Source organism: Rattus rattus, chromosome 2 (assembly GCF_011064425.1).
Source record: "Rattus rattus isolate New Zealand chromosome 2, Rrattus_CSIRO_v1, whole genome shotgun sequence".
In the NCBI taxonomy this organism is placed as follows: Eukaryota; Metazoa; Chordata; class Mammalia; order Rodentia; family Muridae; genus Rattus; species Rattus rattus.
Window position 1 is genome coordinate 169306660 of NC_046155.1, and position 13958 is coordinate 169320617.

Below are 13958 nucleotides of genomic sequence, written 5' to 3' on the forward strand. Positions count from 1 at the left end.
AGGAAGGAAGGAAGGAAGGAAGGAAGAATAGATCCTGTTATCAAACTCAAAGTCTTGTTCACAGACCCCAGTGCTTCATGTGGGTTCCCCAATAACTGGAGCAGGGACTGACCCTAAGTCTGTTGCCTGCCGGTGGGTCCCACTCCCTTAACTGAGCTACCTTCCAGCACATGCTTCCCCTGTGAGTGGTTAGGGACCTGGAGGAATCTGTCAGCAGTGCGAGGACAGGACAACTGCCTAGGAACTACCACTTCCATCGCTGGTACTTTTGCTGATGGTCACAAGTGGATGGACAGAGGAAGCACAGCGGGTGGCCTCTGACAGCCTGCAGTGCCTGGGTTTTGCAATAAAGAGCTGGAAGGCACAAGGAAACGAAAGTAAGACAAAAGCTTAGAGAGTGAAGCCCCCACAGTGGGGGAGGAGTCAGGCACCCGCTGCCAAGCCCTTAATCCTTTCTCTTGAGAGTGGTTTCTTTTGTTTGACCACTTTTACCTCCCACATTCCTGTAAAGACCTGGTCCAATCTGGTACTAAAGAGGCCAGCACCGCCTTCTTGCTCTCATCTTCTCATGGGTGCTCTGGTGTGGGATTAAATTGTGCGCACACTACGCCACCTGAGCAGTGACAGGAAATCAGAAGCCTCTCGCTGGTGACAGTCCCCCACAGTCCTTAAGAAACTGCAGACAGCCGCAATGAAGCTTCTAGCCTCTCCCCTCCTTCTGCTGCTGACAGCGATGCTCATGGCCATGGTCTCCAGCAGCCCGAATCAAGGTAAATACAACGGGATAATAATATCCCCTCTTCTCTCTCTCTCCCTCCCTTCCTCTTTACCTCGTCCTTCCTTCCCCACTTCTGTTTTTCTCTCCCCTCGAGTCAAGATCTTGATCTGTAGCTCAAGCTGACCAGAAACTTGGGCTCTTCCTACCTCAGTAGGAAGGTCCCAGCCTTATAAGCATGGGCCGCCATGCGTGCTCAAGACTAATGTCCACCTCACCTGCGCCGTGCGCACGCCACAGGTTATTTTGACATTGCTGGGAGGAACCATGGCACACCCAACAACGACAAAGGCGTTACAATGTTCTTGTCGCAACAACAAGTTAGGGTAATTAGGTTAGTCTTTCTTCAGTACCAGAATCCTCGTTAGCAAAAAAGGAAGGACCCGATTTATCCCACAGGACTCTGTAAAGTATAAGGCACATTACCAAGGTGTCTGCAACTGTAGCTTCAACAAACACGTAAGTATACACACAGCCCAGCCAAGATCCACTTCCCTTACCTTCCCAACCTCCCCCTAGAAAAGTCACAGATCTTCTCGGGGCTCAGCTGGGGGTGGGGGTTGTGGTGGAAAGGAAAGAAATGAGGAGTTCTATATTTTAGAGTATGCCAGGTAAGCCACTGATGACACAGACTAGGTCAGTCCCATCATCAGGCAGTAGTCATGCAGACACTTTAGCCACGCCGGGCTCGGTTGAATGGTTTGCCCTTTGAGAAGCAGACTTGGTAGGGGTTCTGAATCTGTCCCAGTTCGTCCCAGCTCTTCACAGAACAACCACACAGAAGCAGGATCGTCTCTGTCCGTGTACCTTTCTACTTGAGAGCACCATCCCCCTGGACCCCTGGGCTATCTGTGGGTGGGGTAATCTGTGGTGTACTCGGCATCAGGGTGACCCTAAATTCAGGATCACCTGCCTCCCCCAACGTCCGACTTCTCTCCTTCGTAGAGAAAGTTCTCTGAGCTCTTCAGTCCTGGGGCCCAAAGTGGCCACTCTGGAGGGGAAGCCATATCTATCACTACAGGGACACCAGGGCTAGAGTCCTCCCCCAAGGACTCAAAGCTCTAGTCACAACACACCTTTCCAGTCCACTTTCTTCCACTCACAAAGATACACTTATGCTCCAATCAAACTAGACTGCTGATCCCCAACAGGTCCTGTGTTTTCAAACCAGCTCAACTTTACTCACACAACTAGCTCAAAAGCAAACGCCTTCCCACGTCTCCTTTGCTTGCTCCTACAACCAGACAGAGCTCTGTCCTCGCTCTGTTCAGCTCAGTCTGGACTCTTTTTTGTACATATCGTATCCTGTCTCACGCTGTAAGAGTGCGTCCCTTTTACTTCTCCTGCCCCGCAGGTTATAACCGTAACCACCTCGGTGGCACAGACCGATGCATTGTTTCCACAACCTTTACACTGTCCCGCATCGCACTCAGTAAATATTAGCTAAGTGCTCGGGTTTCTAAGTTCAGGATGATTCACCTCTGTGACTCTTATGCCGAGATGTGACAGCGCCGCTTTCTCTTGTCGTTGCTAGTGTGTGTATGCGTGTGTGATTGAACACTGAACCCCATGCGTGCTACAGAATTACAGCCCTGCCTCAATTTTTTTGTTTGTTTGTTTGTTGTTTGTTTGTTTTCCAAGACAGGGCCTTTCTGTGTAGCTAGCCCTGGCTGTCTTGGAACTTGCTCTGAAGACCAGGTTGGCATTGAGTTCAGAGATATCCACCTGCCTCTGCACAGACACCGTTACCACCCGCCTGCCCCTATTTTGGTTAATACACGACCTTTATTTTTTCCCAGACTGCCTTGAACCTGGGACCTTCTTGTCTGGGCCTCCCGGGTAGCTGGGATTATAGGACTAACTTACTACTTAAGTTTGGTGGTGGACAACTCTGTGTGGGCCTCTATCCACTAATCACCAATAGTAAACCTCCATGGAGTTAAGAAAGCTAAAAAAAAAAAAAAAATCAGCTACTCACTGGTCGATGTTCCGGCAAGGGACCACGTCCAGTTAATAAACCCAGTTCTACAGCAACATTGACAAACCTGGCTCCACTCTAGACTTAGACTCCCCAAATTCTCACACTACCCCTTGAAGTCAAGAAGACCTTGTTGCCTCTGCCTTTGTTGTCTGATTTGCAAACTTCCTAAGTCGCTTAACTTCTTTAGGCCTCCAGATGGCGCTGTCACAAACAATCTGGGCTGGGTGCGGGTGGCCCGGTTTCACAGCATTCACACACATCTGAACCACTTGGTAGCCACAGGAAATGACCAATACGCAAACTACAAATCAATTCTCAAAATAAAATTTACCTTACAAGCTAGAGTGCTCTGGCTCAGTGGTTGAAAGACCTGGCTGCTTTTCCAAAAGACCTTGGTTTGAGTCTCATCACCCACGTGGTGGCTGACAACTGTCTGTAAATCCACTGCCAAGGGCTCTGACGTCCTCTTATGGCCTCCGTGGGTATTGTGTGTATTTGGTGCACTGATACATGGCAGGCAAAACACCCATACACATGTTTTTTTAAAATCTGATCTTACCTCCAAATACCTTACATCTATACTCATTATACTTTTCAAAGAGGAGAAGAAAATAAGAAATACATGAGAATATATAATATTATGAATAAATTACTAATAATAGATTATTCACTATTTCTAATAAATTTCTTATGATAATAGCTGACATGTGTTGGTATATCCTGTGCTGCAGGCACAGTTTTAAGTGTCATAATTAATATACTGTTATCTCATTTTGTCCTCACAAAAATCTAATGTAATGGGGGCTGGAGAGATGGCTCAGCAGTTAAGAGCACTGGCTGCTCTTGCAGAGGGCCTGGGCTCAGTTCACAGCAGATACATTTGGCAGCCTGTAACACAGCTCCAGGGAATTTCAAGGTTTATCTATAATGCATACAGTGTTCTGCCTGCATGTATGCCTGAAGGCCAGAAGAGGGCGCCAGATCTCATTGCAGATGGTTGTGAGCCAGCATGTATATGCTGGGAATGAACTCAGGACCTGGAAGAACAGCCAGTGCTCTCTAGCCCATAAATAAATACCTTTAACCTAATGCATTTTGTTATTTTTAACTTTTAATTTTTCATGTTTTCAAAACATTATGAAAATTTCAATATATCTTTCACATATTTTTTCAAATAACTTTTAAAGTTTGTTTGTTTATTTATTCATTTATTTATTTATTTGGAGCCCATGGTGCATAGAGTGTGTAGGTCAGAGTTCAACTTTTAGGAGTTGGTTCTTACCTACTATCATGTGAGTCTTGGGGTTGAACCCTGGGTCAGGCCTGGCCAGCAGGCGCCTCAAACCACTGAGCAATACTCTCATTTACATTTTACCACAGTACCAGGATCAAAACTGGGATTTTTTTTTTTTTTTTAGAAAAAGAGTTGTCAGGTGGTGGTGGCCCACAACTTCAATCCCAGCACTCAGGAGGCAAAGGCACAGATCTCTCTGAGTCCAAGACCAGCCTGCTCTACAGAGCTAGTTCTAGGACAGCCAGGGCTACACAGAGAAACCTTGTCTTTCGGGGAGGAAAAAGGAGAGGTTGGTGGCAAGATGATTCGCCAGGTAAAAACTTTGGTTTTGCCAAGACTGGCACCTGATTTTGATTCCCAGGGCCACATCATGGAAGGAGAACAAACTCCTGAAAGTTGTCCTCTGACCCCTACGTATGCACTGTTACACACTCACACACACAGCACATGCACACATGCACTGTTACACACTCACACACACAGCACATGCACACATGCACTGTTACACACTCACACACACAGCACATGCACACATGCACTGTTACACACTCACACACACAGCACATGCACACATGCACTGTTACACACTCACACACACACAATGAATAAATGAATAATAAAATCGTAAATTAAAAAGAAATGAAAACCGCAGGAAAGACAGCTCAGTGTTAAGAGCTGTTCTTCCAGAGAACCCAGGGTTCGAGTCCCAGCATCTACAGACTCACAACTCTCTAACTCCAGTCCCAGAGGATCTGACTCCTCCTGGCCTTTGTGGACACTACATGCATATGGTACACAGACACACATGGAGCCAATATACTCTACACATAAAAGTAGATCTTTAAAAACAGGAGGAGCTGGAGAGACGCCTCGATGGTTAAAATCACTGGCTGTTCTTCCAGAGGGCCTGGGCCCAAATCCCGGGTGGCTAAGAAGAGGAAGAAGAAGAGGAAGAAGAAGAAGAAGAAGAGGAAGAAGAAGAAGAAGAAGAAAAGAAGAAGAAGAAAAGAAGAAGAAGAAGAAGAAGAAGAAGAAGAAGAAGAAGAAGAAGAAGAAGAAGAAGAAGTAGTTTGTTGTGCTTTCAAATTAAAGTTGCAATATCTACGTAGCTAAATGTAATCATTTAGCATTTTAAAATGTCTATATTAAGAGATTCAACTAAATCATCTACCATATTTCTCTGGCTTTAAACATTTATGGATTTTTGCAGAAATAAGGAATAAAGGCCACACAAGGAGAAAATGCTAGAAAAAGGTTTTGAAGGCAAGGGCTGTGCCCATCTAAATGATTCGAGCAGCACTCAGACAGCACGCGAGAAGACTGGAAAGCTGCTCTGGGGAATGACGTCACGCCACCCATCTGTGTGGCAGAAAGGCCACAAGTCTGGGAAACAGGCGGCCTCTGAAGACTTGTCCATCCACTTACTGAGTCAACAATAACCAGATGCCTGCCATGTGCCAGGAGCCATGGGCTCCATCAACACCGAGCCACGGACTCTGAACCTACTGAGGGAGAGAGGAATGTTTGCATTCGCTGGGAGTGCCATAGCAAAATACCACAGCTGGGTGGCTTTGAGGACAAATTAGATTTTTCTCGTATTTCTGGAGGCTGGAAATCCAAGACTGAGCCACCTGAAGGTCTGGGTCTCTTCCAAGGCCTCTCGCTTTGGCAGACAATTGGCCGCCATCTTAGTTGGGATTGCCATGGTGCATGCAGTTGGCTGGGCGGCTTAGAAACAGCGGGAACTTATTTCCCATAGTTCCAAAGTAGGGTTTCTAAGATCGCGGTTCCAGCAGGACTGAATTCAAGTAAGAGTCGTCTTCCGGTGTGCAGACAATCAATTCTCGAACACTGGAGATTAAAGCTCCCAGGGGTCCCTTTCCACAAGGACACCAATCCCATTCCTGGGAGTTCCACTTTCATGACCCCGCAAAGCCCCCATCCTAATACAATCACATTAGGGATTAGGAACACAACATAGAGATCTGTCTTTCAAAGACTCGTCTCTTGTGTTTTATGTACATGAATGCTTTGCCTACATGTATGTGCACCACAGGCATGCAGTGCCCAGAAGCCGGAAGAGAGAGTCAGGTGCTCTGGAACCAGAGTTACAGTAGGTTATGAACTGCTCTGAACCCAGGCCCCTCTACAAGAGCAGTAAGAGCTCTTCACTGCTGCCCTGCCTTCTCAGCCCCAACACACAGGTTTGAAGGGGGACATACTCTTTTAGCATCTTTTTTTATTACCAGTCACATGACTGTTCTTTTGTGTGTACATGTCCTTAAGGTGTCTGTCTGTCTCTCCTCTCTCTCTCTCTCTCTCTCTCTCTCTCTCTCTCTCTCTCTCTCTCTCTTGATGTTCAAATCTAATTTTCTTCTTAGAGAATACCACAAAAGCCTCATTTTGGCTTAATTACTATTTTTAGAACCCTACTCTCCAAATATACTCATTCTGAGGTAGTACAGGTTAGATCTTCCATACATTAATTTGGGAGGACAGAGCTCAATACACAACAGATTTCAAGTCAAAAATTACACAAGAAGTGGTAGAGCGCTTGCCTAGCAAGCACAAGGCCCTGGGTTTGGTCCCCAGCTCCAAAAAAAGAAAAAAAAATTACACAAGAATAGCTCAAGCACAGTACTCATCTGCAAACCCAGAAATGGGGACTCAGTGCTAGAGAGATTGCTGAAAGTTCAAGGGCAGCGTAGACCACATAGCAAGACACTCTCCTAACCAAAAACAACAAAAGAGTGGGCTAGGCAGGTAGAGGTGGAAGCTGGGAACTGGGAGTTCAAGGCCAACCCACGCTGTAACATGGAGACTCTGTCTTAAAAAAAATGAATAGTTTAAGCCAGGTGGTAGTGGTCTAGCACTCAAGAGTCAGAGGCAGGTGGATCTCTCTGAGTTTGAGGCCAACCTGGTCTACAGAGCAAGTTTCCAGATTCGCCAGGGCTATCCAGAGAAACTGTATCTTGAAAAACAAATAAAGGCATATTTGATTGTTTCCATGGTGCTATGGACCAAACCCAAGGCATCATACGTGCCAGACAAGCACATGCCACTTAACGACATCCCCAATCTGTTGCTAATTTTAATAGAAAATACTGCCAACTAAAATCACAGGAGATGTCATGTAGGCCCAGTTCTAGCCTGAGATTCTCAGATCTACAAGCCTTCATCTTTTAATAACTTTGTCCTGGTTGTTTGTGTCGGCTTGACACAAACTAGGGTCATCTAAGAAGAAGGAACCTCTGTTGAGAAAATGTCTCCCTAAGTCTACCATGGAGGAAAGACTGTAGGGTATTTTTGCGATTGGTGTGGAGGGCCCAGCTCACTATAGGTGGGGAGACCCCAGGCAGATGCACAGACTGAACAGGTCAGTAAGCGGCCTTCCTCCATGACCTCTGCATCAGCGCCTGCCTCGAGGATGCAACCTTGAACTCCTACCCTGAATTCCCTCGGGTAGTGATGGAGTGTGAGTCATGAGTTGGGAGCTGAAATAAGCCCTTTCCTCGCACAGCTGCCTTTGGCCGTAGAGTTTTATCACAGGTTTTTATATCACAGCAATAGAAACCCCAAGACAAATTCTGTATTATATCTAAGTAGTTGAGGTTTTCTGTGGGTTTGAGTGGGGACACATGTCACACACGGAATGCGTGAACGTCAGAGGACAGGCTCTCGAACCTGGCAGCGGGCGCCCTTCCCTGCTAAGCCACATCATCGGCCTTTAAACCTTCGTCTTTCGTTGTCACAGAAACATTTACAGGTGGGGTTGGCGGTTAGCGCCGATAATCCCAGCTACCCAGGAGGCAGATTCAGGCAGCTCCCTTAAGGCCAGGAGTTAAGTGCAAGTCTGAGCTGCACAGCAAGGCCTCGTCTTTGAGAGATGGAAGTCGTAGAATTAGCAGCCATAGACTTGGGACGCAATGTGTCTGTCCCAAAGGAAGAAGCACAAATACCACCCTCTTACCAGTGAGCTGGAACTGACGCAAACACAGCGACTTGGAGGTCAAGTTTGGTTCACAGTTATGTGCTGTCAGCTGAGTCATCAGTGTTTCACTGTGAGGGGCTGCAGTCTCGGTCACCACATCATGTCTTCTCTTAGGTTCAGAAGCCATTCTCCTCACTTTCTCAGTTAAGCTTGTCAGTAGGCCTGATTTTTTTTCCTTTAAGATTTATTTATTTTTGCTTTGGATATGAGTGCCTCTGGAGGTAAGAAGAGAGCACTGGATACCCCGGATTTAGACTTGACTGCGAGCCGCCATGCAGGAGCTGCTGGGAATCCCGTCTGGGTTCTCTCCGTGCTTTCACCCACTGGATCTCTCCAGCTTTTAGGCTAGATTTTAAGTCTCGGCTCTGTATCCATTTACAGTATTCCTCTTTTGGAGTACCACGGAGCACAGCGGTGGAGGGGCGGGGGCAGATAGACCGAGACACAGAGACACAGAGACACAGAGACACAGAGACTGTGCTGAGAGAGGCCGGGAGCCTTCCCTTTACACAGACATGTTTCCCTCCAACAGGGGTCGCCAGACACCATGGGGATCAACACCGGGCTCCTAGGAGGTGGCTCTGGGAAGGTGGCCAAGAGTGTGACTGCAAAGGTCAGTAGTTCAGCCTTGCCCACAGGGCTGGTGCAGCCATGATCCCTGAACCCCTCTGAGCCCAGCACAGATGTTATCCAGCTAACCTCAGCATCCCACCAGAAGCGGCACTGATGCCTGCTTTCTCCATGAGTCACACGGGAGCCAGATGCCTACCACGATCTACACAAGCACTACTCCAGCCACAACCCCACCCCTCACCCCCATTCCAAGCACTACCTTCTCAAAGGGTCTTTACTTTTTCCTGGCCCTCCAAAAACATCTTGGATCCCAGTCTTAGCCTGGTGTTCCCTATAGAAAGACTGAAGCAGAAGAAAGGCAACACTAAAGACACCTGGGCCTTATGATTCTTTGGTCCCCACAGGGACATCCCAATACCCCTTTCTAAACATGGCAGCAAATCCCGACCCCAAAGTCACAAAACCAATCTAGAAATCCTGGGGTTCACACAGCTTGAGGTCTCCATTGTTCTCTGTTGATCTTTTCCTCAGTCTCTATGAAAGAGCACCAGAGGCTCAGAAGCCCTGCCAGAGTCCCTATCCTCAAACGTACCAATCTTCCTGTGTAAGCAGCAGCCTGAGTCCCTGTCCCCTGTGTAAGCAGCAGCCTGAGTCCCTGTCCCCTGTGTAAGCAGCAGCCTGAGTCCCTGTCCCCTGTGTAAGCAGCACCCTGAGTCCCTGTCCCCTGTGTAAGCAGCAGCCTGAGTCCCTGTCCCCTGTCTAAGCAAGCAGCCTGTTGTTACAGATTGGTCCCTGCGACTCTCAAAGAGAAAAACCACAGCAGTGCTGGAGCCACCCAGGAAGCAGTGTCCCTGTGATCATGTCAAGGGCAGTGAGAAAAAGAACAGTAAGTTTCAAGGGTGGCCTTGCTTAAACCACACTGAGCCCTGTGGAGTCACGAGGGGAGGAGGTAAAGTTGCGTCGAGTAGCCTCTACTCAGTGTCAGCTTGTAGGAAAACCGAAAGAGCAAAACCATCAGGATTGACTTATTCTGGAACTAAAAAGGTTTCATCAAATTCCTAGCTCCTCAAACAGCAGCATTTACCCAAGTGAAAGGGGACGGCAGCTGTGACCCGATCATTAATGTCCGAGGATGACACCAGTATCAGTGTGTCAGTGTGGAATTTTGGCTTTTCCTTCATCTGACATTTGTTTGTTGTTTGTTTTCATTTAAGTACACTACACGCACACATGACCTTCAAAGGTCTGAAGAGGGGATCAGATTTCCTGGTTCAGATCTGTAGATGGCTTTGAACCACCATATGGTTTGAACCTGGGACCTCTAAAAGGACACCTTCTGCTCATAACCACTGTGCCGTCTCTCTAGCTCTACAGTCTGATTTAAAATGCTATTGTGCAAAAATTAAATCGGAGGCCTGAAAGATGGCTCAGAAGTCAGGTGCTTGCAGCCAAATATGACAGCCTGAGTTCAATCCCTGGGACCCACATGACAGAAGAGAACAGACTCCTGCAAGTTACCCTCTGACTTCCACATTCCTATCACAGTCGTGCAACCCCACATCTACATACACATCTGAGCACACGAACGCGCGCTCGCGTGCGCGCGCACACACACACACACACACACACACACACACACACACACCACACACACAAATAAACCATCAGGATTTTTAAGAGTATTATATTTCATTTAGTGTGTGTGTGTGTGTGTGTGTGTGTGTGTGTATGTGTGTGTGTGTGTGTTTACCTGTAGCATCACATGTATGGAGGTCAGAGTACAGAGTGGGAGTTGTTTCTCCTGTTATATCAGTCTGTGGGATTGGACTCAGGTTATAAGGTTTGGCAAGTGATTTTCCCTGGTGGGCCATCTCTCCTCCCCTTGTTTGGCTTTTTGATCCTTTTCTTTTTGGTTTGTTTTTTTGGTTTTGTTGTTGTTGTTGTTGTTTTTGGTTTGTTTGGGGTTTTTTTTTTTTTTTGTTTTTTTTTTTTTTTTTTTTTTTTTTTTTTTTGTTTTTGTTTTTGTTTTTTTTTTTTTTTTTTTTTTTTGAGGCAGGGTCTTCTGTATAGCCCTGGCTGTCCTGCAGCTCGCTCTGCAGACCAGGCTGTCCTGGAACTCACAGAAATCCTCCTACCTCTTGGCCTCCTGGGCACCAGGATTAAAGGTGTGTGCCCCCATTCCTGGCTTGTTTGGCTTTTTGAGATAGATTTTCATTCTGGCCTGAGTTGACTTGGGATTCACTTTATTAGAATCTAGGTGGACCTCAAACTTAAAAAGTCCTCTGCCTTCTGAGTGCCAAGATTGCTGGCATGAACTATAACAGCCAGCCACATCTCATAATATTCACAGTTTGCATAAAAGTCGAATTTGTAAATGTTTTTAAAGGAGCTGGAGAAACAGCTCAACAGTTAAGAGCGCTTCCTGCTCTTCCAAAGGACCGAGGCAGTCAGAGCTGTCATGCTCCTTTAGTCCCTGCATTATTCTCTACAGTGGGAGGCAGAGGCAGGTGAAGCTCTGAGTGCGAGGCTAGCCTGGTCTACAGAGTGAATTCCAGGACAGCCAGGACTACACGAGGAGACCCTGTGTCGATAAAATAGAATAAAACCAGAGGAGGACCAGGTTTGTTCCCAGTACAGTACACACGTCAGGGTGGCTCCCAGTACCTGTGCTTCAAGCTCCAGGGGATCTGAGTTCTAGTCTGACTTCCTCACGCATTCTCACACATGTGGCACGCACAAATAAAAATAATATAAAGTGCTTTTAACTCTTTAATGACAGCCCCCCTCCCCTTATTTGTGCCCTAGGACGCCAAAAGCACCACAGGAAGTCACAAAGGCCCTCCAGAACCTGCCAGCAATTTCTCAAACGATGTCAACTAGCAAGCTTCGCGCTGCCCTTATAGTTTCGAGACTCTGTTCTCCAGCTAGGCGCTCTCAGTGAGAGGGAGATGACCAGCCCTAGAGCGCTTCTTACCCCCCCACCCCCATCCTCACCAAGAGCACCCCAGCGCTCTCGAAGGCACAGCCCAGCTGTGTACCTGCCACTGTGTCCTCTGCACTTGCCACTCTTCTTACGTGCCTTCTGTCCAGGGTCTAAAAGGCAGGTAAAGCACTGAATCAGAGACTGCCTAGTTAGAAGCAATAAAGGTTTAGAAATTGTGGTTTCTTAGCATCTAGACAACCTTCAGTGTTTATGGTTCCTGTCATCATCATCATCATCACCACCACCACCCTCATCACCACTCCCATCATTATCACTGCACTCTGTGGGTCTCTAACACAGTACAAGAGATATAAATGCAGAAGCACAGCTCGAGGCTAGAAAGATGGAAAGGAGGATCCCAGCTGCCATTCAAAGGGGTTTTGAGCCAATAAAAACAGAATGGCATCTGCTTTGTGTTGTTTACGTTTTAGTGGGAGTGTAAAATGATCGGAGCAACAATCTAAGACAATTCTACTGGCAACCAGCATGTAAGAATGAATGAACAGGAAACTCATTAAAAGTATAGAGACTCCTCAAGTATTCCTCTGGTATCGGGAGGGGGAAAAACAATGAACTGTAGTGGTACACACCTGTGGTCCCAGCCTTTGGTTAATGAAGACAGGAGGATTGGTAGCTTGAGGCCAGCCTGGGCTACATGAGATTCCCATCTCTGGGGGGAGAGACCACTCACCCAGCTGAAAGAGAGGACTAAGTTAAGATACCTGTCTTATGAGAAGGGTCACTGGTCATTTTAACTGAGCAGCGAGTGGGGTGGGGCCCTATTTATGACACAAGAGGGCAAGCCCCTCCCCTCTTGTAAGACAGTACTGGGCACATGAGTCTCCTCCTAGCCCTAACCCCTCTCCCAAAGTAAGAGGCACAGAGTGATCACTTGGCAAGGTGTGGGGACCAGCAGTGAAAAACCCACGGACCAGCTCTAAAGAAAGACCAGGAATGCCAGGACAAAAGATTAGAGCCCAAAGGGAGGTGCCATCATGAAAGATCTGTGAAGAGGAAGCCTGAAGGGTAGGGGGCAGAAGGATGAAACCTAGGAGACCAATTTCTTTCACAAGGGAAATAACAACTATGGAGCCAAGTTCTACCTCTGTGTCTAGGCCAGAATGGAGACCTGAGGTACAGCAGACCCTCACAGACTACCCAGGATCAAGGGAGCTGCAGGAATTTGGTATCCCACAGAAACAAAGTCTCCCAAATGAGGCCACTGCCCAGCAAGGAGCTGAATTCCAGCAAGAACAGGGAGTTCAACAATCTACTCTGCTCCAGAAACTTCTCACCCCATTAGCCTTCCCTGTACCACAGCAATCATTCCCAAGCCACAAAGTGCACTCGGATCAACAGGAAGCCACCTCCCAGAATGGACCTGGGGCGAGGAAAGTGCATACAACTCAAAAGGAACTAGAACACAGAGATGAACACGTGGGGACAGCAGAATCTGGACCAGCAGAACCACCTCTAGCTACAGAAGTAGAGGCTACATCTATAGCCCAGGCCGTATCTGGACCGGACAAGAAACTCCCTACCCAAACTGACTTGGTCTCCCAAGAGAGAGCTGAGCAGTCAGACCCTACAGCCCAGCAAACACCTCTAGTCCAAGGAGTCAAGTCTGACCAGGGATCTTTGACAGAGTCAGGGATTTTAGCAAGACTGCAGAAACTAGCCATACAGCAGCCCTCCCAAGAGTGGAAGACATTTTTTGATTGTGTTACAGAGTCTGACACGGAGAAATACCTGAATTCATCCTCAAAGTCAAACCCTCCAAAGCCAAGTGGTGGGATAGTGATCCCAGGAATGCTGCCCTCCAAACAGAAACCCAATTGTGAAAAGATGTCAGGATATGGTGGGAAATTACCACATGGGAAGAAAGGCATCCTCCAGAAACACAAGCACTACTGGGATACAGGTGAGTCTAAGCCTGGAAGACTAGAGCTAGAATGAGTCGTGCTAAGTATTTTCTGTATCTGGGATTATAACACTCAGGTCATCTTCCAAGACTCCCCACCCCCACCCCAGTCTGTAGAGAAGGGATGCTGAGGCGTAAAAAAAAAATGAAGGATCTTACACAAGACCCTGCAGTTTGGAAACAGCAAACACAGGGGTAAAAGCAAGGTTTGTCTCCCTTTACGCTAGGCAGCCCCTGTACAAAAGATTTGAAGGAAATCAAATTGGAGTGGGAAAGAGCTCTAACTCAGGAATCAGGTCAAAGAAACCACCCTCCTCCTAGCATTCATTTGGGAAGGAAGGAAGGAAGGAAGGAAGGAAGGAAGGAAGGAAGGAAGGAAGGAAGGAAGGAAGGAAGGAAATGGCCGAGCAATAGTTGTGAGGCACACCACACTAAGCAAC

At 47.3% G+C, this 13958-nt stretch overlaps 1 protein-coding gene across 1 annotated transcript; it reads left to right on the forward strand.

Annotated features, from left to right (window-relative positions):
• The first annotated feature begins 573 nt into the window (after positions 1–573).
• Cxcl17 (C-X-C motif chemokine ligand 17) lies at positions 574–11834 on the forward strand. The gene is made up of 4 exons (XM_032894173.1): positions 574–770; positions 8574–8654; positions 9399–9500; positions 11420–11834. The coding sequence occupies exons 1-4, from the start codon at positions 692–694 to the stop codon at positions 11515–11517; spliced, it is 360 nt and encodes a 119-aa protein (XP_032750064.1). The 5' UTR covers positions 574–691; the 3' UTR covers positions 11518–11834.
• Positions 11835–13958: the final 2124 nt, after the last annotated feature.